General features: G+C 40.3%; 1 protein-coding gene across 1 annotated transcript; it reads right to left on the reverse strand.

Annotated features, from left to right (window-relative positions):
- Positions 1-600: 600 nt before the first annotated feature.
- Positions 601-26,119, reverse strand: LOC148999547 (uncharacterized). The gene is made up of 2 exons (XM_089139030.1): positions 26,017-26,119; positions 601-3,518 (listed from the first exon to the last, which is right to left on the reverse strand). Exon 2 carries the CDS (start codon positions 3,431-3,433, stop codon positions 1,547-1,549), a length of 1,887 nt encoding a protein of 628 aa, XP_088995156.1. The 5' UTR covers positions 3,434-3,518; positions 26,017-26,119; the 3' UTR covers positions 601-1,546.
- Positions 26,120-26,965: the final 846 nt, after the last annotated feature.

Here is a 26,965-nt window from a genome sequence, read left to right on the forward strand (position 1 = left end):
GTTCTCCTTAGCCCTTTTTTGATTCATTTAGAATTTTCTACCCAAACCTTCCTTCGACCGCCACCTCCTGGAGTCAACCACCACCCACCATCAACAACCTCTCATTTGGCATTACTGTTGAAACAGAGGAAGCCGAGAGTGTGGAACACTTTCTGATCAATTTGATTTGCCATTTTGGGCTTACAAGTAAGATATGCTAATGAACAAAATTCATTAGTTAACATACTCCATGTATCCTTAATATGATCTATCAATGAACAAGAGATGTGATAAATGTTCAACCAAAAAACCTAAGAATAATACTTTGGAAACAAAACATCCGAACACCTGCAACCAAGACTCAGTAGTCTGAAATCTGCATTCTAGATCAAAATCTAAAAAGATCTGCTAGGGCATTGTTGATCATGTTTCTGTTAGGTTATCTGTTTGGAAAGTTCCTTTTACAAGTAAAAACATCTTAATCCAATCAGTCATTTTCCATGCTTATTTAGTGTGTTTTTATTTGCTAGGTTCAATTTCTAGAAACTTTTGGAACGTACTACTTGGAAAAAAGTTGAATCTTGTGACTAGGAGAGATAAAATCTGTACCCTTCTTGCTGAACGGTTATGGGCATCCACAAATTGAAACTAATAACAACTTAATGATTTGCTCATATTTCAGCAAATCCTCCCTCTTTGATCCTCATACCCAGAGAAAAACAGAGTCATCCCCCTAGAATTAGGAAGTAGGAACTGCAGCTGGAGCGTAAAGGAAAGATGTTACCATAGGGGTTGCAAAAATGGAGCTCCAGTGGTGATTTCCAGGGATGTCAAGAACTTCCTATGAGAAACATGGAGGTAATTGTGACAGCAGTAGTCAAGTGGGTTAGTTAAAAAAAAGCCTGGAAACAGAAAGGGTCACAGAGACTGATGCATCCATGCTAACAACGACCCGGACTAAAACTAGTCCTAGCTAGAAAAACAAGGAAATTTCTTCATTTAGCCAATATACATTGATTTAACTGACAATGAAGCATGAAATCATGAACTACAAGAGAATGCTAACATAGCTTACAAGGAGAATTCAAGAAAAAAGAGGCACCTAGTTTTCTCCATGATGCTGCCAAATCTAGGTAGATATGGAAACCCAAGCAAATTACAGAATCATTCTAAAAGGACAGCAGAGTATAGAAAATAATAATGATAATAATAACAATATTTAACAGCCACAGTACGTCAGTATTCCAGCATAAGTATAAATGGCTCGACTTTCAAATCCATCTAGCCAGGTTTCCAGTGCAGCTGAACCACATACCCATTGATTCAATCAAAGATTTCTGGACTCATCAGTAGCCAGAGGGGCCCCAAAACAGATTTCAGATCAGAGTCCCGTGCCTATATCGACCCTCAAGGAACTTCTCAAACACAGGAAATGCATAAGAGCCATCTTCAACTGAAATGTCCACCATTCAGTAGGAGACGCCATTTGGTCAAGCCTTCACATCCTCATATATATTTCTTTTTCTTTTCATGCAGATGGGGAACCATGCTTTAGCCAGGCTCCTATTCAGTCCCCGGATTTATCTTTCCAGTTCCTAAACTTTATCTTTACAGCCTTTGCATTATCCCCAATATGGTGGTTCGCTTCCTTCAATGTTGTAGATTTCAGATCAGCACCCGCAGTCGGTGGCTTAACAAGATCCAATGAGTTGAGCTTTGTTTGAGCTTTTCTTCGTTTGTATGTTATGGGGAACATAACACCATCTCGGAAACCCTCAGAAGTCGTTAGTGGATCATGTGGTTTATGTGATCCTCCAACACCAGCATCTCGATGCCTCTTCGATCGATCCAAAGAGGTTTTCAACATTTCACCCTCCCTAAAGCTAACATCCAGGGGCCTGGAAACCACCTCTGAAAATCTTGGATACATAGTGATATGTTCCTGTTGCAAAGGTGGCATATGCCGTTTCCCTGGGTAATATTCAGCTGAAAATGTGTACGGTTCCAGAGAACTATGGGAAGATTCTATACTTTCCCGCCCAAAATTCTGCCAAGGGGCTTCACCTTCACAACTATACCTCTTTAGGTCCATAGGATTCCTTGACAACCGATGGGCTCCTCTGGGGCTACCTTCATCACTGTTCCAAGGGAGAGAATCCCCCCCAAACAATTTGGGTTCTTGTAAATCAGTGATGGCATCATATGTTTGATCCTTTACTCTCTTTGGCTTTCTGATGGAGCTTTCTATATTTCTGCTTGATCCAATGGTATTACTAAGAAATTCGACTCTCTCCTGATCAGCTATGCAATCAGGCAGCTCAGGATTTCTATAAGCATTTCTGCCACAGACTGTTTGATGATGTAATGGTGACTCCTCATCATGTTCCCCCGTGTCCCATCGATACAAGGATGCTGTTGAAGGAGACAATCTTGACGTCTGCAACATTGGAGGTTCAACCAATTGACTGGGTTCCACTTGCATAGGCATTCTTCTCAGTTGTTCCTGTCCACCAGAAACACCTTTAGGTACGATTTTCAACACCCCCTTTGGTGCAGACCTACCCTGTGTCCAACTATCACTAAACACTGATTTTGGAAGTTGAGTTTGGAAGGAATTCATCCCAACAGGCTTTATTTTCAGAACCCCCCTTGCACTAGTGTTTGAACCAACAACTAGTTTCATTCCATTTGAAACAGGTGGCAAATGATGGGTAGTTGACCCTTTACTGTCTACGTACTTTTTCTTTGGCAAACGGCAAACTTTTGTTTTTGTGCTGACCTCCTTGCTTAAAAGATCTCCATCCAGAGGATATGCATTAAGATCAAATGGATCCATGCCTATATCATTCTTCCTCGTCCTCCATATATGGATTCTGTCTTCGACATTTATGCTAGGTTGGCATAGGTTCCACACCTTCTTCATGTCTAAAAATGTCTGACACATACTTTCGTGATATGATTTCAAGAAATGATAATATGTTCTCCTTTGTAGGAACTGTAGACCTTCTCTGAAATGAGTCACTTTCGGTGGATAGAAACCACTTCTCAATCTTTCAAAAAATTCTGCCAATGGACTGCCAAAGAACATTTCATTACCAGCAAGTAAATCCTTCATGGTCAACCAAAAAGTCTGCTGATCCATATCTGGGAGATATGCGGAGAGGGAGAACCTTTCATCATCTGTTAAGCAGGAATTCCATGTTTCTAAAGATAGTATTTCCTTCAAATCTGGCAGATCATACAGTTCATAAGGAATGCTACACATTTCACTGTCAAGTGTTCCCATCTCACATCCCACTTCTGCAATTTCGCAGTCATCAGAATCATCTCCTGAGTCCATGCCTGAAACTTCTTTGCCTTCTCTCCCCGGGCCATCTAAACTCGGGAAGTGAGAAGTGTGTCCGGAATTGCTACCATCCACAGCTATCCAGTGGTGGACCTTCACAATTCCCATTAGCACAAGGGCCAAGATGTGCAATTTAGTCAAAAAAAGAAGTGAGGTTCCAAGTGCGAAACCTGGAGTGGCTGTAAGAAAAATCCTGTGCACCAAAGCTGAAACTTGGTTAATCATAAGGAGCAAATGATTGACCATCAATGCAAATACAACTCCACAACACCATATCTTTTATTATTGTTATGTTTTATTATTCTTTTGTGTGAACAACAAATCCATTACCAAAGCCTTGAGAAAAGGGAGAAAAAGGGAAGGGAGTATAAGAGCTCCATGATACCCAATAAGCCATAAAGTAAAAGAAATAAGAACAAGTTAAACCTCACGCCCAGACTTCCAATGTAATGAATACCCTAAAGTTTAATCATACAATACATATTGATCTCTCATGAGAAGGTAAATACAATCAGATGAAATTGGCAAAAACAAAACCTCAACAGCATATTGCATGTTTCATCTTGTACTGATGCACAAAATTCACAAGACAAGCTAATGTAATCCTGGAATTATAGATAAACAACTGGGAGCAAGTTCTTCCTAGACAATTATGAAAAGGTCTGGCCTTAACTGTAAATAAAAGAATTGATCTTCTTCTAAATTAGGTTCACACCTATATGGCTACGGAGATTAAGAAAATTCTTTCATGCAACCTCCAATATAAAAATAAATAAATAAATAAATAAACAAAAGAGGTGAAGATCTTGATAGAGATCTCAGGGCTTGGAAACCCTATTCCAGAATCAATATAGGCAACATGAGTAATCAACTAATCAAATCAAGAGCTTGGTGTCAAACTGTAATTTTGAAGTTTTAAAGAAGAATGGCAGAACTGTAAATAGATGGGATCCTGAAAGGGTATTAAGATGAACAAAAGATAAAGAAGTAGGAAGAGAACTTACAGAATGAGAAGGGGCAAACAAGGACGTAAAGGTTAAAAGCGATGGGGAATGGTGTATACTGGGAATCAAGGAATAACAGAGATTAAAAGCAAGCATGAGAGTTGTCTTCTACCACCATTACTAAAGAAAGGCGGAAAAACCAGCAATGCTTCAAGGTGATCGAGCTCCCTTGTTTGAAGACCAATCATCCTCAACTTCAGGAATTGATTAATCTAAGTAGATCTAAGTAGATCTTGACAAACTTGAGCTGGTCAAGGCACGTTATGGTCGGATATCTCAAAGTCAGATTAATTTGAAATTTGAAAATGTCAATAGAAATCTTTTCAAGATGGTCAAGACGAGTTATAGTTTGACACCTCATACTGGCATTCATTTCAAAATCTCAATCGGGGGAGATTTTGATGCTTGATGTGGAACCAGGCTGGTTTATCCTTTATGCTTCGCTTGCAGGCTACCCAGCTGTTAAATATCTCAATTCACAGGCAAAAGTGGCAAATATGTGAATATGAAGATTTATATAAATAATGGCAGAACTATAAATAGGCTGAAAATTATAACATGACAGCAAATGTAATTAAACTGAACTTTACAATTGGAATGGCAATTCTGTAAATAGATGGAAACAAAATATAAAAGGGAAAGGTAACATACAATATGTGGAGGGGCAGACTTGGAATAAAAAGAACAAGGACAAACAGAAGTACAAAAGGAAGGGGGATTCATGGAAAGTGAATACAAACTCACTAAAATGGAAGCTGTGAGAAAGGAGGAACGCTGGATCTTCTTCAACCTTGAGATGAAAACAGGGGTTCAGTCCTGTACTGGATTTCTCTAGTCTGAAGGTATTCTGCTCCAAAATTCAGAGGTTCCAGCTACACCCTTAGGTCTCTCGAATACAAAAGTCAGTGGTTGAAATAAGCTAGCAGAAGAGGAGCTGAGGAGAACTGAAACCGGATCTGGATAACTCCTCAAAGCAGGTTTTTTCCGCCGTTCAAATCTCAGAACAGGGAAAGATTTATTTATGAATCCTTCAGGTATATTGCTAAGGGTAGGTTTATCTTAGCACAAAATCTCAGAAGAAAACGAAGAGGGTGGAGGAAGATAACAATAGTCAAGAGAGAACCTGCTGTGATCACCAGAAAAAGGAGAAACAGCAAGGGACAGAGACAAGGAAGAAAAAGAAAAGGTGAGAAGGATACTAATGCAAACCTCAGAAGGGGTACTATGGAGGGATTAACAGAAAGAAAAGCAGGGGAATGAGAAAAAGAAGGGAGGAAATCAGAAAAGGCAGGTGGAAGAAGAGGACACACGTAAACAGCCCAACAAGCTATCAAATTCATAGACTCAGTTCAAATCCTTTTGCTCTGGTTAACAATGGAACGATCACATCATTAATATACAGAAATGTAAAAGACTCTAGAATAAGACTAACTCCATAGTTAGGACCTAATTCAAAATTTCAAATTAAGAAACCAAGAATAACTACAAACCAAATATCCTTAACAAATTCATCGACCCATCCATCTTGTCTTCCCTTTGCTCTATCCCCCCCCCCGAGGAAATCCGTGCTGCCATCCATTCCCATAAAGCTAATAGAGCGCCTGGCCCGGATGGCTTTAGTATGGGATTATTTCTAGCCACCTGGGACTTCATTGAAGCTGATCTCATTCATGCTATCCGTAGCTTTTTCCTTAATCCTTCCCAGCTCTCATCCATCAACAATACGTTTCTCTGTCTCATCCCCAAAAAGCCAGTTGCCTCCTCCCTTTCGGACTTCCGTCCAATTTCTCTCTGTAAGCTCCTCTATAAATTCATCACCAAGGTCTTGGCCAATCGATTAAAGTCTGTTATTCCCTCTCTTGTGAGTCCTAACCAATCCGCTTCCATTGTTGGCCGCAGCATTTCTGACAATATCCTCCTTTGTGCTGGGATTATTCGAGGTTTTGACAGATCTGCCCATTCTCCTGCTGCCCTCATGAAAGTTGATCTCCACAAAGCTTTTGACTCTATCCGTTGGGACTTTATTAGTGAAGTTCTATCGGCTATGGGTTTCCCCCCACCCTTCATCCATTGGATTGAGACCTGCATCTCCACCCTCCATTTCTCTGTAATCACTAATGGCTCCCCTGCGGGTTTTTTTGCTTCTTGAGTCGGGATCCGTCAAGGATGTCCCCTCTCTCCTCATCTTTTCACCTTAGGCCTCAAGGTTCTTTCCCACCTCCTTCAATCCAAAACTGATCAAATGCTCATCTCTCCGATTCCTACGAGTCGATCCTTGAAACTCACCCACTTGGCCTTCGCAGATGATCTCATGATTTTCTCTAAGGCTGACCATTCCTCTATCTCATCTATTCTGTCCACTCTCTCTCTCTTTGAATCTCTCTCCGGTCTCAGAGTCAATTTTGAGAAGTCTACTATCTTTCTCTCTGGTATCCCGGACTCTACCCGTGCCTCTCTCCTCCTACTTACGGGGTTTTCCCTTAGCTCTTTCCCTGTCACCTATCTTGGCCTTCCCCTCATCCCTGGTAGGCTAACTCGCCATCACTGCTCCCCCATGCTTGACCACATTCGGAAAAAGCTCCAACTCTAGAAGAGTAAACTTCTTTCTTTTGCTGGGAGAGTGGTGCTCATCCGCTCTGTCCTTCAATCCTCCTATCTTTATTGGTGTGGTATCTTTTCCTTTCCCAAATCCACTATCCGCTCTCTGGAATCTATCTTCTGCGCTTTCCTCTGGAAAGGCCAAGAGATCCCCGCTTCCTCCATCCCATACCTTGGAAAGCTATTTGCCTGCCCTATTCTGAAGGAGGTCTGGGTATCCGTCGTATTTCTAACATGAATATGGCGTGCCTTATGAAACTCATCTGGAAAATTGCCTCTAAACATGATTCCATTTGGGTCTCTTGGGTCTATTCATACCTTCTAAAGAATGACTGCCTTTGGACTGTCTCCCTCCCTGCTAACCCCTCCTGGATCTGGAGGAAGCTCCTGCTTCTCCGGGACCGCGCTATCTCTGCAATTTCTATCCAGATTTCTACTGGTCTCTCAACCTCTTTCTGGCTTGATCCTTGGCATCCGATGGGTATCTTGTTCACTCTTCTTGGTCCCAGAACTGTGTATGACTCTCGTATCCCTAAATCCACCCCCCTCTCCACTTTCATTTCCTCTGGGTCTTGGACTACCATCCCTCACCCCTGTCTCACACAGGTTTGGACCTCCCCTCCCCCCCCCCTCCTTTCCCTCTCTGAGGACCGTATCACCTAGCTTCAATGCCCCTCTAACCCATTCACCATTGCCTCAGCCTGGAACCTCCTCAGAACCCCTTCACCCCCGGTCCCATGGTGTAAGCTTGTTTGGTTTAAAGGCCACATCCCTCGCCACTCCCTCACCCTTTGGAGAGCCCTTAACCTTGCTCTTCCTACCCAAGCTTTTCTCATTAGCCGCCACATTCCTGTTAGCCCCAACTGTGCCACTTGCTGGAACTGTTCAGAGGACCTGGACCATCTCTTCTTTGGTTGCCCGCTATCCCGCTCTGTTTGGATCCTAGCCCTTGCCACTATTTGGCCTAGATCGCGACGCCCTTTTGGCTTTGAACGAGAATGGAAATGGATCTTGAGAAACTTTGCAGGTGCCACTATCTGTGACCATGTGGGTAAGCTTGTCTTTGCAGCCACTATCCACCATCTTTGGTGGGAACGTAATCTGAGAAGATGGACTTCCAAATCCCGATCCCGTGATTTGATTTGGAATGCCATCTATTTTGATGTTTCGACGAGACTTCGTTCTCTTCCCCACCCCCTATTGCTGATTCTCCAAGAAATAGGCTGATTGTTAGTTCTTGGAGCCTCTCTCCCCCTCTTCAATCTTCAAATTGATTGTTCTCTTCCCCCCCCCCCCCTCTTTTCCCCTCTTGTATATGTTCTCTTGTTCTCTTTCAGTTATTTAATATATTATTCACCCAAAAAAATATCTTAAGAATCTCACTTCTAAAATAAATAGAATAAAATAGACAAAGACATCAGTACCCAGATAATATATTTCCTAAAATTATACTAGAACCATGACTCAAACAAGAACCAGATCATCTTGATCTGGGAAGCCAATTGGCTTTGGGTTGGTCCGCAGTTGTGTTTCTACATCAACTGTGCTAGTGTAAAGCAAAACTCATGAATTTTGTGTGAAAGAATCAGAACTATGCAATCCGCATCCACAAATATCAACTTAGATGGGGTGATTATCCAAAGCATCCCATTGACCAATTGGTTGATCGTCATTACTGACTAACACCTCTTTAATGGTAATCTATTGGCAGTGTTTCACAACCGAAATCAGCTTGTCAAACAATTCTTCAGTTTCAACTTCAATTGTATTCCGTAAATCAATTTGATCATTGGTTCATTTTTTTTCCCAACATTTTCTTCCATATCCAATTCTACTTTTGATGATCGTAGCATGCTTGACAGCATATCATATAAGTGAATAGTACTACTGGCAATCTCCTGAAGACCTGTCATCAGTGAAGAAAGTCCGGATAACATTTTATGGAATCCATCAGTAATCAAAAGATGTAAATCAAGTTGGCCAATCTCCATGATAATAATGGCAGATTCATATATATAAGTGAGACTCTATTAGGAGACGGCAGAATCATATATAAAGGGATCTCTATAAAAGACTTAGAATTGTGAATATTGAGGTTGAACTGGAAAACCAATGGAACTTAAATGTAGAAAGAGAGGAGGGTAAACTAAGAGTGACAAATAAAATTAGAAGAACGAAGGCACAACTATGACAATAAAAAAACTAAAAACAGCAAAAAGAGGGTTCCTATGTTGCCAAGTCGTTATCTAGACTCTCCTACTCCAAACTGAAAGCAGTAGACTTCAATTGGAGTTCAAACCTAACAGAATTAGAGGAAAAAAAGAAGAGGAAGATGATCGCATTAGAAACTGAAGAATCACGCTGCAATGGAAGTGTGAACCAACAGGATTTTTCTAATCACTTATCCTCTTCTTCTTCCATCGCTTCTCTCTTCCTTCTCTTCTTCTATTTCTTCTCTATTTTCCCCACACACTACCTCTTGTTTCTTGGTTTTCCACTTCTCTTTTTGGCTCTTTCTTCTTCTTTTTTAGGGGGGGGGGGGGGGGAATGATGTTAGAGGGGTGGAGTTGTCACTCGAAACAGCAGCTAGAGGTCTTTTAATTTATTTACTGTTTTTTTATGTACAACAAAAAAAAATGAGGAAGAAGAAAACTGATGGGATGGGGATCCACAACTCCAATACCAAGTTACTGCAGACTTGACAAGTGCTACGCTATGGTGGGCTTAACAGTGAGAAAAGTAAGGTTAGAGGAAGAAGGGAGAAAGAAATCATATAAGAGAAGGAAGCGATTCAGCCCTAGTTGAAGGGAACAAGCAGGGCAGCAATTCTACCAGGATCAGTAAAAATAAACCATAAATAGGACTTTCTGGTAAAGATTGTGACAGGTTTTTTTCTGGGTTTTCCAATTTAGAATGATGTGAATTTCATAGATTTGGAAGTTTCCCAAAAGTTAGGAGGTAATTGAGGAAAAGAACCCCAGGTCAAAGGGTCTTAAGGAGGACTCTTGGGCTGTAACTTGGATAGAAGGGAGGTGTCCTAAGGGTGAATGCTTCCTAAAAAGATCATCCAAATCTGAACCTTAACAGTACATAAAGTCTGTCTCGGTGCTGCTAGGGATGGGCAACATGTAGGGATTGATGAGGGTGTCTCCTTGAAACAAAGCAAATCAAAATAAGGGTCAAGAAGGGTGGGTGATAATCTAATCTGCACCTAACCTTGCAGTAAACCAAGGATGAAGTGGTTATATGATGGGCTAATTCACAACCTAGGGTACTAAACATGAAAAGAACTTGATCCCCCTAGGACTTGAAATACCTAGAATAACAGTTGCTTGAACTTGAAGCGCCAACTCGAGTCTTCCACTCCAGGGAAACCAAATTCAAAATTAAATCTTATCTCTGAAATTTTATCAATGGCCAAACTGAATTTATTCTTGCACGATGGGGCAATTTATATAGCTTAAAAGCCTTATAAGCATAATATGAGTGTAACTCTCCTAACCATGTAACCACATGGTAACTGCCAAAGGGGCAGTTTTGGAACAACCCCCCAACCAAAAAAAAAAAGAGAAGTAGATTAGTGGCTGCAGTTTGATTTTATGTAGGACCCTATCTTCTGTTTTTTGAGTTGTAATTTATTTTGGGTTCCTAGGAATACTAAATTTTGCATTCTTTCTCCTATAAATAAGGCTAGACTGCTTTGGACTACTCATCGATTCTGAGAAGCTCCACAGGCTTGTCATGAAACATCTTTTTCCCTTTTCTCTCTTTGTTCTCTTCTTAAATCTGAACCCAGCTTGCATCATATCAAAGCTTGTCCAATAAAATACTAGCTGTGAATCTTCTTCTTCAAGTTTTTGTTTCTCCAATAAAGGACGTTGCGGCTGGACAAGTCTTGAAGATCTCCTTGACCATCAGCTGAAGGGTGCAGTACCCATTGCTATAGTTCTCAATGAGAAGTTAAGACTAGTTAGGCGTAAACTAAAGAACTAGTTCCGCTGCTTTGAAGGACAAGCTTCAGTCTCCCTAAAAGGTCATTTCCTTTTTTTTGAAAATTAGGGTTGTTTGTTTAGTGGACTCAATCCCAAATTGTTTAGAAAATCCTTTGTTTTGGGTTTTTATTTTTTCGTGGGAGGACAGAAGCTGCATTTTCTTCTATTTATGAGGGTTTATTCTCTTCTAAGTTTGGACATACATACTCTCCATTTTGGTTGTTCTCTTTCTGGGTAAATGAGATCCTGAATTCTTAAAAAAATATACCTGCTTTACTGTTTGCTTCCATTAATTATACTTTACATTTGGGAAACCAACCCTTGAAACTGCAAGAAAAAGGATATTTTTTGGGGATAAGTTCAGGTTATAAGACTCCAATTCTGTTAACAATTTTAACATTATTCTGATTCAGATATTATAAATCTGTTGCAGATTAATTTTCTGGTTTGGGAATTATTCTGGATTGAGATTCTGTTTTGGGAAGTGTTCTAATTTAAGGGTTTCTGTTTTAGGGAATTTTTCTGGTTGGAAAAGGGGGGAAATTTCAGATTCTATCATTGGAATTTTCTGGTCTAAATTTTTTTTTCTGGTTCAGATTTGGGGCAGACTTTTCTGGTTCTATTTTAAAATTTTCTGGTTCAGTTTTAGTGCCATATTTCTGATTTACAGCAAGGGATCCTCTGATTTGGTGTCTTTGGTTCTGGTTTAATATCTCCTTTATTGCTGTCTACTCGTATTTGTCTTACTTTTGGGGAGCTGAGGCTGTATAAATTATTGGAAATATAGAAACATCAGATCCTAAAGCTGCTATTACTAAAGTTGTATCCTCATCGTCCAACCGCTTGACTGAAAAGAAGCTAGAAGGTGCCTCTAATTCTAACCAATAGAAAACTACAGTTGAAGTTGTACTCACTGGATGGGGACAACAAGACCACTTGACTCAATATGAATCAGGTAATTACTGACGCACATAATCTAGGAAAGATATTTAATTCCATGTCTGACAATATTGCGGATCTTTTAGCTCACCTAGATACCGTGTTGTGCAAGTATTTAAACATGTTCAGATTTTTTGGGATCATTTCTGATTATAATACTCTTAGTTCTGATACCTATTTTGGGATTATTCTGAACCAGAGATTATAAATCTATTAGGGGTGGGCCTTGGCGCAGTGGTCAGTGGACCAAGGTTTAGCCTGACGACAAGGGTATCTAAACAGCCTCTCAGCCAAAATTGTCAAGGTAAGGCTGCACAAGAAAAATGCCCCCAAGACTCCAGTTATGTGGAAGGCACTGGGTTCACCCTTTTAAACATTACAAGTCTGTGGTGGAGTAACTTTTAGTTAAAATTTCTGGTTTAGGGATTATTCTGGCTTGGGTTTCTGTTTTGGGAACCATTCTGGTTCAGAAAAAGAAAAAAAGAAGGAAAAAAAATTCTGATTTCTGTTTAGGGAATTTGTCTGGTTTAAATTATTTTCAGTTTCAGTTTTCGGGTAGACTTTTTTGGTTATGTTTTAGACTTTCCTCATTCAGTTTCGGGGTAGAAATTTCTGGTTCTGTTTTAGACATTTGGGTTCAGTTTTGGGGCAGTATTTTTTATTTAAAGCAAGGGTTTTCTCTGGTTTTGTGGATCGGTTCTAGTTTTCTACTCCTTTTATGGCTGTCCACTCTTATTATTTGTCCCCAACCTTGGGGGAGATGAGGCAGTACAAATTGTTGGAATTATAAGAGAAATATCTAGACCTAAATCTAATACAACTGAGGTTATACCCACATCCTCCTATCACTTTACTGAAAAGCAACTAGAGGGTGCCTCTAATTTTCACCAATGGAAGACTATAGTTGAAGTTGTTCTCACTGGACAGGACAGCAAGAGCACTTGACTCAAACTGCGCAGAAAGCATAGTTGTCACAGCGACGAGGCGATGCGAGGCGTTTTAGGCTAGTTGAGGCAATAAGTCGACAAGGCGCCCTCCGAGGAGCTTTTGAGGCGGTTGAGGCATTTTAAATGAAATTTTTTGTGTACATCTCATTCACTCTAATTCATTATAAATCTACCATATCATATATAATAAAAAAAACTAACATTAGCCTACCTCAAGTCATCCAACATACTACAAACCACACATGGTAGGTCCTAAATAAAAAAGTCGCGGGAAGAAAGGAAGAGAAGAAGTCGCCTGTCGCTAGCCGCTGCTTGCCGGAGTGTCGTCGCGGGAATGGAAGAGAAGAAGAGAGGAAGAGAGAAAGAGATTAGGAATTAGAGTGAAAGTGAGTGAGAGTGTGAGACTCGAGTCAAGAACTTATTCTCTTTCGATTTTGTTTGTTCTTTTTTTTATTTTAACATTTGATCACATGTAGCGTCATTATAAATATGCATATAGGTTCAAACAATAAATACTTTACAATCGGAATCTAATAAGTAATTCAATATATGCCTTCGATTTGGCATCTTTCATGTGATTTAAAAAAAAAAAAAAAAAAGCGGACGCCTTGGGGTATAAGGCGACTGAGGAGACACCTAGGCGATGCCTCATACCCCAAGGCGGTCGCCTTATTGCCTGAAAATAAGGCAACGCCGATTTGAGGCACCCAAACGCTTAGGCGACGCCTTAACAACTATGGCAGAAGGAGATACGAAATGGGCAGTAACTAAATCACGTATTATAGGACATATATTTAATTCCATTGCTCACAATATTGTGGATCCTGCAACTCACCTAGATATTGTGAAAGATTGAGTTTCCACTTCAGCTAACACTTACTCACAAGGTTCTACTGGTACCAAGGAAGAATTCTTTAGACACAACACCAAAAGATAAATCTGCACTAACAACCTTTAAACCCAGTCGAGGTCATTTAGAAGGACAAAACACAGGAAATAAATGTGGAAATGTTTCTAGAAAGAATGTTGGCTCTCAAGCAAGGTCTAAGATCTCACTCTCAAGGCAATCTCGCCCTTGAGAAAAAAAGCGAGATCTCGCTCGAGATCTGGTATTTATCGCAATCCAACTCAAGTGAACTTCGGTCAAGTTCGACTCAAAGTTGGTATTTCGCCTAGTTTAGGCCTGCTAAACACACTTTTGACCTTAGATTTGTGAGAAAACAACCGTAAGTATGAGTTCTAACTAGACCCTAAGTTTAAAACTGAAATGCTATAGGAATGAACATGCAAGGTTATAAAACGTAAAATATAGAAACATTAGGACATATAAATGAAATGCAAATGATGAGATACATCAATCAATCAAACAACTTAAATATCAACAAAATTCCATCCACGTGAGTACAATAGAACAACACACTCTTGACTCTTGAGGATACAATAACACAGCCATCATAAGTTCAATATAAATCATAAGTTCATAACAAAAGTGTTGGGAATGGCTCATGCTTCACACTTTGTTGCCAACTACCTTCCACCTTATGCATATTGGGGTCCCACTCCCAGGTGAGCGGTTGGAGATCAAGGGCCGCACCGGTGGCTGTGCAGGGAGCAACGCCCCCGCCTGTAGAGGCCTTATATCACTTTGAGACTCGGATTTCCTCCACAACTTTTGCTTCGGCCCATAAATAGCTATTGTGGCTTAGGGAAGTTCTCGACGAAAGGAGGCGACAATCTGGCAAAAAAATGAACTTGGGAAGATGTCAAGAGATGGGAGGCAAGAGGAGGCTAGACAAGTCAAGGTCAAGTTGTGGCACTTAAAAGGGTGGTTGGACCGAGATCTCGAGTCGAACTGACATCACGACTTGACTAAGATCTCGATAGAGATGGGTATTTTGTGAGACTCGACCATAGTCTCGTCTCGAGCCTTCAAAAAGGCAAAATCTCGTAAGACCTCATACCTTGCTCTCAAGCCCTTAATGATAGTTCTAGACAACCTAAGACTTGCCGTCACTTTAGGAAAACCATCACAACCATCCATTGCCAGTACTGCTTGACAAAGCCTGCCCCGACCCCCACATTGCCCAAGTTAGGACAATGAAGATGTCAAAGGCCGACTACCTATGATTTACACAATTTTAGGTACAAGCACAGGCACAACCACCCATGGCTACTTTCATCCACACAAGTCATGCCACCTCATGTTTTCTATCCACATCACGCCTTTGGATCACTAATTCGAGAGAATTACCATATGATAGGTAGGATAGGTAGTCCCTATATCTATTCTTCGTTTCCCTCATCATCATCCACAATCACCCTAGCCAATGGGTCCCAAGCCAATGTTAAAAGGCACAAGAACAGTTACACCTACCTCCATTTTATATTTACTTGACTTCCCATTTAATTTGTTTCCTGCTTATAAATTCACTACTAACAATTGCTTTCTGTCATCTTATTCTCCATGGCTATTGCCTTTGAAAGATCTTTTGACGAAGCAGAAACGCAAAAGAGGCTAAGAATCTAGGGGATTGTACCTATTGAAGACTCCACCTTTGTGGCTCGTTCTGGCATCGCCAACCCTAACCAAATTCATTGTCATTTGGTCATCCTTTCTAGATAATCTAAAATGGCTAAATAGTTGTTTTCATTCACTTTCTAATTTACCTTTAAGTCCTATCAGTTTGGGAAACTCCACCGTGTGACCTATCCTCCTCGTCTTAAGAATAGGTTTGACCAGCCCTTTGCTTTAGTCCATTATGATGTTTGGGGACGGTGTCCTGTTTATTCTCTTTTGGTTTTCGATATTCAGTTACCTAAGTAACGATTATTCAAGAATCACTTGGATTTATTTAATGAGATCTTGTTCTAAATTATCTCATATTTTTTGTGCTTTTATTGTTGAAATATGAATCTGATTTGAAATAATGTTAAGATTTTTCGCAATGATAATGCAAAAGAATACTTTTCTTGCACTCTTTCAGACTTTCATAACATATATATAAGAGGATTCTCCACCAGTCCTAGTCTGCCGACACCCATCAACAAAATGATGTGGCAGAATGGAAGAACGTCATTCAATGGAGGTTACTATTATTTGAAATGTGAGTACCTAAACCCATTCGGGGTGAAGAAATGCTAATTGGATGTTACCTAATCAACCAAATCCCTTCCTCTTTCCGAAGAGCTGTATTCCCAACTCCATGTTATTTCCCTTTGTTTATTTGTTTGCTTTGCCTCCCCATGTTTTTGGATGTATCTATTTTATTTGTGATCATTGTCCTGATCTATCCAAGTTAAATTGTCGGACCTTAAATGTATTTTTGAAGGTAATTCTCATACCCAAAAAGGATACAGCCGTCACTCATTTGAGTTACAAAAATGTTTTCACTACAAGGGTTTTTGTTAGGGGTTTTAGGGAGTACCAAAATTCAAGAAAGTATCTATATTTGTAGGCAATGACATAAAGGTATGATAGAATGGATAATTGGAAGATACAAGGGTTCTTGTTTGGGGGGTTTTAGGGAGTACCAAAGTTCAAGAAAATATCTATATCTTGAAATTGGACAATAGGAATGGGGTCAAACTAGGATCTAAGGTCAACAGTGTTGGAGGCATGAGGCATCTAAAGTGTGGGGTAGATCTAGCAGTTAGATTGACGTAGATCTAACCTTGAATTTTGAGTGTCCTGACAAATCCAAAAATTCAAGAAAATTAAAGAAAAACAGAAATGTGATAGGAAACGCAATGTATTAAAGAATCTTCATAAGAGTCAATTAGGCTTTAATACTTTATTTTGGCCTCCTATAAACAATGAGCTTCTTATTTTTGGGTTTATTGATGTAATGGGCCTAATTTATAAGCCCATAAAGTGGGGGCAATGCCAATACACGGGATTTCAGTATTTGAGTTAGTGTTTAGTTAAGATTAAGATAATTAATAACTAGATAGAATTCTGTTTTGAGTTTATTTACAGTCTTTTAGAGTGATTAGGAGTCCTTTTATGAGTCAAATTAGAAATTTGAGTAATCAATATATATGAAATGCATCCCCCTCAGATTCAATGACCAGATCTAGACGATGATGTATAGCTCGGAGATGTAGAATAAAAATCCATTATTTGCACCAACCTTTGAAAGGGCTCTTTCACGGCTTACTCAACTATCCAAGAAAAATTGAGAATTTTGGTTTCAGCACATTGGAATTGGAGCAGACAGAAGAGAGATTTCCATTGATTGTGGATTACTTGGATATTTTTGAGTTTGTTTTATTTTGAGTTTTGACTGAGCTCTCTCTCACTCGTGCAATTTCTTCTACTTCTTGTTACTCAAATTTCTTGCAAGATAAAAAGCTTCTTTATCATCCCCATCCTCAATTCTTCTTCTAACCTTCTAAATTTCGAAACCCTACTTTTTTTTCTCTCTCTCCATTTTCAAACTCAAATCTACAACAATCTGACCATTATAACAATCCAAAACTTTAGGGATCATCCCCATGTATCATTACATAAGTTTTCTCCAAGTGTCACCCCATTGTGATGCCTTTTCATCCCATATGGCCATATTTCAATAACCTGCCCCATCCATCCATACACCCCATTACTAAAACCTGTCAAAAACTATCCAGCCACCATAATCTATTTTCTAATATATTCCACCAAAATCTTAAAACTCTAACCCTTACTCTTTGAGATCCCGGAAAGATGGCCCCTAATTGAACTTGTTCAATCATCAAGAACGAGATTGATGTAGGCTACCAATAATACTTGAATGAAGCCTTGAGAATGGAATATTCAGATGGAGAATGAAGGACGAACTCTGATCTTCAAACAGTGGCAAGAGTCTACACTTGACTTCCCCTTTAGAACCTTCTAAGGCACGGATCTTCAATTTCCAATTGATAGAACCAGGACTTACTAACAAGCACAAGATGAATCACTCAGCCAGAAGCTTTTCTTATTCAATATTCAGTCTGATCTCTTGCCATCAAGCAGAGGTCTATTTACATAGTATGCAAGAGTCCTGCGCTGATTTGGACTCCAAGCTGGACTCTAACTCGAAATTAGAAACTAATTTAGACTAGGACACTTGAAACTAAAATAAAAACATATGAAAGACTATTCTACCTTTATAAATTAAGCAGAATTTAAATTATTTAAATTATTTTCATCCTTAGCCTAGACACCAAACTTTTGCTCCCATTCATAACCCCATTAACCTTTTAAACAAAGGTCCAGCATTCATATCTATCAACCAAAAAATCGGCCAACTGTCAGTGCTGGATCTGCATCAGTTGTCAAACAAAAAAAATTATTGATCGTAGCACCAGGATCAGAATCAGCTGCTTCAATGTCATACAGTCCACGTATGGTGTTGCAGGGCCCTTGTCCAGGTAAGACGTCTGATGAAAACAGTTTGGACTTGGCATATCAAAGCATGATATTAGCTTCAGTAACCCATCAAATCCACTTACAAATTCTATACTGACCCATCTTCATCAAAAACTTGACATTCAGATTTCAGATTCTGTATGGCCCATCTTCCTGACAAACTTTCATTTTCAGATACATACAAGGACTAATTAAAAGAGTAACTTGAATATGATAAGCATTCTTCTGCTCATCTCCACTTGAATGTGAGAAAGAAACCAGATCCCATCTTCATGTCTCAGTTTGACAATGAGCCAGAGTGTAGTCCTCAGGAAAAATCCTTTCTTATCCACCAAGAAGATGAGTGAAGGGAGCATTCCTTCACCCCACAACTTTTATGCATTAATAAAAGGAAACTGAGGGTAGTCAGACACTGAAAGATAATATCAGTTAAGGGTATTTTGGGGTTTCTAAAAGAAATTTAATGAAAAGGCACAACATAAGTAGGAACATTAACAGTAGGGTCCTTATTGTCATGTTTCCAAAGGCGACAGGGGACTAGGTGTCAATAGCCTAAGAGGGGCTCTAAGTGTCATTCAGCCAACTTAAAGGGGTTGTAACTGTCATTGTTACCCACCAAAAAATTGTGCAAATCCAAAATATGAAATTGAGTCCCCCCCCCCCCCCTCTAATTGAGGACCAAACAAGATTATTAATCCTAAAATGAGCTTCCCTTGAAGTGTTGGGAGCCAACTGTGGCCATTTACCCACTGGGACATTCAACAAAACATAAACAAACTCGCCAGATCTCTGTCATCTCAAACTGATTGAGACATCGTGATAGGACCCTAGGGTTAGCCACGTGGAGGGGAGAGAGAGGATTAAGGGTATGGGAGGGGATTATAAATAGAAGGGAAAGGGAGAGGAAAGGCATCAATCGTTATGTGAGTGAGTTAGGGCAGCAATAGGCTAAGGGGCACCCTGAGGTGTTGGGGGTGACTAGCACCATTAAAATCAGCTCTATCTTGTTATTTATTCTGGTTTTGTCATTGAATTCCATAGTGAATAGAAAGTTCTTATCAAATGGTACCAAAGCAATGTCGATCCCAAGGAGGTGAGATGGCATTGTCGCTATTTTCCGGAAAAGAACGAGCGCAGGAATGGTTGACTGAAGTCGAGCTCTTCTGTTGGCAACATCAGATTGAGCAAGAACATTCGCTTGCAGTGGCTGTTAAACATTACGAAGGATTCACATTGGATTGGGTATACGAAAGATTTTGGCCAGAGTTTACTTGGGCGAACTTCAAGGAGGCACTAATTACTGATCTCAGTAATGGAAAGAATGCAAAGATTCCCCATATCGAATATGCGTCAATTTTCGATGAAAAGATTCGCAAAACCACCCTGTAAAATCGAAAGAAGAGGCGGCGGGAGTTGCAGTCGGTGGGGATGAGTCTCACCAAGCATGGAGAAGAGAGAAGAAGAGAGGGAGAGGTTCGGGTATCAATGCCTACCGGATTAAAGTTGCAGCAGCGAGAAATCATGCCGCTAAATCAAAGGTCTGCAAGAAGAAGAAGAATTGAAGGAGGCCAGAGGCACTCAGTGGAAAACTCCAAGCGGCGGCTAAGGTTTCTATTGGCAAAAAATGGAGAAAGACGATGTTGGAGTTTGAGGATTTGTGGGGCAGTTTGGCTCACCTCAAAACCCGTTCATGGGTTTGGTTCACAAATCAAGGGCCAAGGATCTTATAATTTGGGCCCTAACTCAGGTATGCATAGTATCAAACTTAGGGCCCAAGAGAACCAAATTCAAAGATTATGCCGTTAGTTTCCCCAAGAAACCCCCTTGGGCCCAGACCATTCCATTAACCCCAAGCCCATCTTATTTTATTAACCCAATATCCAACCCATATTTCTTAACCCACGATTTTAAGTGCTTATGCCTAACCAATTCAAAGAATTATCTTAGGCCCATTCCATTTTCAGGACCCAAAGCCCAATCCATTCCATCAAACCAACGCCCAACCCATCTCTCTTAACCCATAGTTTGTATTTAGACACCACCCATTTAAAAGACCCACCTCAGGCCCATCCTATTTCATTAACCCAATTTTCTACCCATTTTTCTTAGCCCATGGTTTTAAGTGGTTAGGCTTAACCAATTCAAAAGCAACACTATGGGCCCAGACCATTCTATTAACCAGCTCAGGCTAGTCCTATTACTGGATATCCAGCCCATCCTTTTCTACCCTTGGGTTTACGTATTCGAGCCCAACCACTTCAAAAGACCTACTATGGGTCTAGCCCATTTCGTTACCCCAAAACCCAATTTCTCTTATTATTACTTTGGGCCCAAATAACTCAAACAGACCAAGGCTCAACCCAAGGACCAGTTCGAACCAAAGAGTCACCAAACCAGTGGTCAAACCAAGCCAAGAAAGGAGGGAGCCATCGTCTTCAACCTCTCCAAACCGAGATGCAAAGAGAGGAGGTGATGTTGGGGCTGCAGAAATTGAGGTACGTCCTAAACAACAAGGGAAACCACCATCTTCTACCACCCTCTTGAGAAAGCCTTCAGATCTGGTTGTGCAATATCCCAAGGCGGAGAAGCAGCATTCGACACCGGTGAGTGGAACCCACCTCCTTTGTTTGAAATCTAGTGCAACTCGGGCTTCCAATCGACTAGCTCTCCCAACACCGGCAATATTTGCAAGGGTGTGACTTGCACCAACAACACTTGGATTGGAAAATCTGCCAAAAAAAACCATTGTTTAGCATTTTTTTCTCGATTTTTTTTTTTTTTTTTTGTGCTTTGCTTTGCTTGGGGGTCTCTGTCCTACAGTGGGTTCCATTCACTTTTTCTTCTTTGTGGTCTAGTGCTTGACTTAGAGGACCTGCAATCCATCTCTGCGTGTGCCATGACATCATTGACAGAAATAACTTACCTCTATGCTGGATTTCAGGCGGGTATAACTTATGAAGTGTCGCTTCTTGGTCTTCTTGTGACCCCATTTTGGTAACGGCGGCATTGCGCCTCCTGGGCTCCCATCTACCCGTCTCTATTGTTTGGCATCTTGTTCGAGAGGAACTGAAGTGTGGCATCTCTGATTTTTCATTCGAGGTGTCAATGGAGAATGCAAAGCATCAAAAGTTGCACACCATTGGTCAATTGCATCCTTGGAAATGGGCCTGCTGTTGGGTCTATGAGAATATTGCTGAATTGGCCTGGCTGTGTGGCAAGCACGTGAAGACCAACTTTCAATTTTTTTCCTTCACCTTGAGGACAAGGTGAAATTTAAGGGTGCAGGAATGATAGGACCCTAGGGGTAGCCACGTGAAGGGGAGAGAGAGGGTTAAGGGAATGGGAGGGGATTATAAATAGAAGGGAAAAGGAGAGGAAAGGCATCAATCGTTATGTGAGTGAGTTAGGGCAGCCGTAGGCTAAGGGGCATCATGAGGTGTTGGGGGTGACTGGCACCATTAAAACCAGCTTTATCTTGTTATTTCTTCTGGTTTTGTCATTGAATTCCATAGTGAATAGAAGGTTCTTATCACATCGTAGTAAGAAAAGTTTGAGCTATTCACGTTGGGTATCCCAACACGAGCAGTAGCTACAAGAAAGAACTAGCAACTACAGAGAAATATTGACCTAAGATCAGGTCTAACCATCTAACTTTACTAGTAGGTCCAGTAGGGATCAAAATTTGATTCTCTCAATAGGGAAGACTACAACAATTAAGGGCCTAGGCCCTAGGGTAAGAGATCTCACATTTATATTATTAAGGCAAAAGAGGAAGGGATGAGGTCCATGAGGAAGATGAAAGCTTAGCATAAGGGGTCTGCAGGATTGTGCAGAACAGAGCAACTTGCTGGTTTTGTAAAATCAGTTCATGCAACAGTTGAAACAGAGGAACAATAAAGAGAAACAAAAGAAAAGAGACAGAAGAATAGCTGTAAAGGGAATAGAAAGGAGGGGAGAGAACTGACGGCAAGAAGGTCACACCACCATAAGTTCCCGTTAAAATCTTTCCTGATGATTACAGATAGATATGTAATCACAAAACATTGAAAGAGAGAACACAATAAGACAAATCCACTCACCCCTAGAAGCACCAATTATGGGTTGCATACTATTGCTAATCACAGCAGTCATCGCCAGCTTGGGAATCAACTGGAACTTTGGCTTTTATTAGGTGAGGAAGATCCAAGGGTGCAATAAGAAGGTGACTGCCACATGGGACGAGGGCCAAGGCAAGAGAAAGTGAAGACTTCCAAACCTCCATTCTCACTAAGTCACAAGCCCATGCATCTGAGGTAGAAGTTGGAACAGTACTTGGTCAAGAATTGTTAGGAACACACGTATCAAAGAGCAGAAATACTAATAGGAATCAATTACTGGACTAAAGTTTCAATAACTTGAACAAGAATCACAGCAAGAAAGTGCCAAGGCAAGAGAAAGTGAAGACTTCCAAACCTCCATTCTCACTAAGTCACAAGCTCATGCATCTGAGGTAGAAGTTGGAACAGTAATTGGTCAAGAATTGTTAGGAACACACGTATCAAAGAGCAGAAATACTAATAGGAATCAATTACTGGACTAAAGTTTCAATAACTTGAACAAGAATCACAGCAAGAAACTAAAGACTGCCCAAACTCCACACAAAACATCCTATTACCTCTCCTCTCAATTCCCTATTATTTATAACCCACCATGTGTTAATTATGGTGACTCTTCCCCACTCTCTTTCTTCCACTTGTTGTCATCCCAGGGCCCTAACACTATCCTACTTCTGGCAGCGCAGCCCCATCCCCTTCATTGAAATTCAATCAAACTACAGCACCAAATTTCACCATTCTTAAGTTCCAATTTTCAATAACTCTAACCTTGATTTCCAATAAGTTGGTTATTTTAAAAGTTTCGTTCAGCATTAGCCCTTTGTTGATCCTATCCATGGAAAGTTGCATCAAGAATTCAGTATGTTCAAAGTTGACCTACTGATGTGACCAAGGTTGACACCTAGGCCCAATCCAAAGCTGGCTGAATACCCCAGATGTATTTGGTCATTTTTTCAGCCCTTTTGGGGTTCAATATGGGTCTATTTGGAATCTCTTTGATCCAAGGGCTATGTATCTGCTTTTATTTTTTCATTTAAGGTTAGTAACTTGTAAGTTATAGTCCACTTTAAAGTCTTATTTGAATTGTAGACAACATAAGATTCTTTCCTATCTGGTTCTTATCTTTCAAGAGTCTTCTTTCGTTTAGAATTGGTCTTTGGTTTTTTATCTTTTATTGGGATTTTAATCTGACTTAAGAGTCCCAATTTAAGTGTGTAGTGGTTTCTTATCTGGATAGAGTTAGTTGGATAATGTTCCTAGTTAGATAAGGGACCTAAGTTGAAGTCAGTTAGGAGTAGAGTTTGATTTAGTTTCAAAAAATGCAAAGGCTATAAATAGCCAGGTAGTCAATGTAAATTTTCAGTTTTGATTGATTAAAGAATTTGAGCGTTTATTGCCAAGGTGTGGCAGGGTTCCTTTTAGGGGGGGACCCTGTGGCTGTCAAATTGAGCATTCTGATTTTCTGCATCCAATCTTCAAGGCATCCTTCAAGAATTCAGCAAATTTCAAGCATACAATCAAAGTAGCCAAGTAAGTACAGCAGCTTCCCCACCCCCTCCCCTGCCTTCCCCCTTGTCCGCAGCCCTTCCCCAGCCTTCCCCTCTCCTGTGCAATCCTAGAAACCTCTCTCCCTTGCACCGTAGGCTTCCCTGCTATCTACCCTCATGCCTAGACCTAGAAACCCCCCCAACCCCATCGCACCTTCACTCTTTACCTCCCCCTCTGTTACAGCAAACCCCACCGCCTGTAAAGTCCTTTTTCCCAGCTCCTATAGACCTCTTTCCTCCTTTCCTAGGATCACCCCTAGCCCTAGAAGACATTTCCTAAGCTATTTTCCCAGTTCAGCCTATTTTCGCTGACCTAGAAAAATTATGCACCTAATCTTCTTCCTTGAGAAATTCTGCAGAATTCTTAAAAATTCTGGAACCCTAAATTTAGATAATTCAAACCTCCTAAGAACTCTGAATTAGTGAACCCTAGTTCTGAAATTACAGAAACAGCAAGGACAGGCCCTAACCCACCCTGGCCGAACCTTCCTCAAACCCTAATTTCTGATTTCTGCGAAAAGCCAAAAACCCATGCACATTGTAGCAGAGTTTCAGGGTGTGAAAACACCACTGCAAACCCTAGGATTTTCAACCCTCTTTGCTGGAATTTCCTGGAGAACCCTAAATCTAGGGAAATTACCTCAATTCCCTTAGCCCTTAGATCCTGATTTACGTCATCTGGTCATTTTAGTAGGTCTGACCAGCTAAGGCTGAATGTTGACAGCACTAAGAAAAGGTGAGGCAGTTGTTTGAAGATAAATACTTTCTCCTTTCTTCGATAGTACTCTTTGCTCTTCCTACGTGTTCCATCCAGGTTCCATATTCTTGTGAGCGGAGAGTAATGATAGGACAGTGGAAATAGGTTTTCTAAGGTCTTTCTTTTATGTTCTTTGTATGCTGACTGCACATTTGCAGGGTGATGATGTGACTTAGTTCTCCAAGGCCAGATAAGAAGGAAAGGTAAAGCATGCTTTCCTAAATTTTCATGCTGTTGTTGAGGTTAAAGCACCATAAAATTTTGTAAATGCACCTGTTAATTTGATGAGTTATTGTGCTTTACGAATGAGGCGTTTCGCTCGATACTTAGTAGCCACTAGCTTTGACCAGAGAGAATTGTAATCCCACCAGCACGGTGAAGAATTTGTCTATACTTAGTTTTGTAATTGGGTAATATCCAGGTTATCTACATATTTTAGTTTTGCACATATCTTGCTAACGAGTATCTTCATCAATTTGTGTACAAGCATGAAACTTACTTTTCCCAACAATACCCGCCCAGCCACACACATTGTCTTGAATCCAACCAATATCACTAAAGCTTAGTAGTGCATAAAACTCAGCCTTTAGGCCAATTGAGTTTGTTATATGCCAACTTCCAGCAAGTCTATAAGCAATTCTCAAAACAGGTTGCTTCTACTATGTTGGCTGGAATCTAACAAGAAACGCCCTCCATCCTCAGATAAAGCAATAGAAGAAACCAGAATCAACAACTTTACAGCTGAAAGAGGAAGGGGGATGCCATTGTAGATGTAACCAAAACCAAATCTTAGGTCTGACGAATCACATCAAATCAGGCATTAAGAACCCAATCCACAACTGGCGGTTTCAGTGGTTCTACTATCTAGCAGTTAGGGAACAAATTAAGAGAACAAGACGGGAAGCACGGGTCATCGACAAAGAATCAAGTAGCAGAACCATATAGAGAACCCAAAATCAACCTAGGATAACAACTGAGTGTGACTTGTGAGGAGATAAAAAAAAATTTAACGCAATTCTGATACCCAGATCGACATCTGGTATGGCGTCTTTAGATCGACAAAGCTATCAGGCCAAGCTATAACCAATGGAGTTGCAAGAGAAAAGCAAATATTAAATTACCAAAAACAAATAAATAATGAACCGAGATGAAGTAAATGCAGATGGGCGTGAATTGCAACTGAGAATCCCAAAAGAAAATCAAACAGACCATTTCTCCGCGCGATTATCCCATATGCATACACATGCAAACAACACAAACTTTCATACACATGAGGATTTTAAGAAACCCAAAATCTTAATGATAGGGATTAACTCGTTGTGAGAGTTCGCAAATGACCCAAACCCTTATTTCAGTGATTCAGTCTCTGACCATTTCATTCATCACAACTGATCAAAAAGATGGAACGGAAGGAGAGAAAATACCTTGCTGCAGTCTGCAATGGTGACACAGATTGTACAGATTGCGCGAGAGATCCTTGCTTCAACTTCAACCATTCTTCTTTCTTGCTTCCTTGTCGATGTTCTATTTATTTATTTACTTTTTCGTTTTCTTTTCTTAATTGTTCTTCTCTATTTTTTTTTTCCCTTCTTCCTCTTCCCCCTTTCGACAAAAGTCTCCGTTCTGCGAACGCAAACAGTACCAGAAAGGCAGAAACTGAAACACCAACTCTCCCTTCTCACCCTTGCTTTCTCTCGTCGCATCCATCGGTTAATTATTAATAGCAAATAAGTATATAATTTACTTTTAGGGGATGACAGAAGTCAGGTGAACACTAAAGATTCGATCCAGCGCGGGAGAAACTGTTTTGTTTTCGCACATTAACCTCTGATACAATTCGATATTTTTCTTACAGAACAATTTTTTATTTCTTACCCTTTTTTCCTTTTTTCCCTGGAGCAGCGAGGTGGGGTTGGAACTTGGAACATGGTTTGTGAATTTTACACTGTACATGTTAAATTATCTCACTTAACCTTTTTTTTTTTTTTTTTTTTTGGTAATAACTTGACCTCCGTTGACATCATAGTCTTCTCAACTAAGTATCTCACCCAATCACCCACCCAAAAAAAAACACTATTTATCTCACGGATTTTGCTTGGACCATAGCCTATGTAGCACTGCTTCAAGCAGCGAACGGCTCAATTTTAATATTAAAGCTTGAATTTAATCTTGACCGTCTTTTTTTTGCATGTGTAACAAATGCTCTTTAAGTGGTATTGACTCGGTTTGCTCTGGCTTTAAGTCGGACCATATAATCGGTTCATTTTGAACCAAACGAACCATAACCATATGAAACGGCATGGTGCCGTTTTGTGCACCTGGAAAACGGCACCATGTCATTTTACTTCTATGGTCAAGTGATGAAATGGCATG

This window comes from Hakea prostrata, chromosome 11 (assembly GCF_041222555.1).
Source record: "Hakea prostrata isolate BN-2017 chromosome 11, UWA_Hpros_2, whole genome shotgun sequence".
Taxonomy (NCBI): domain Eukaryota; kingdom Viridiplantae; phylum Streptophyta; class Magnoliopsida; order Proteales; family Proteaceae; genus Hakea; species Hakea prostrata.

What these genes read in the sequence shown, in the direction of transcription:
- LOC148999547 (XM_089139030.1), bottom strand. Translation starts at nt 3,433, where the DNA reads ATGGGAATTGTGAAGGTCCACCACTGGATAGCTGTGGATGGTAGCAAT.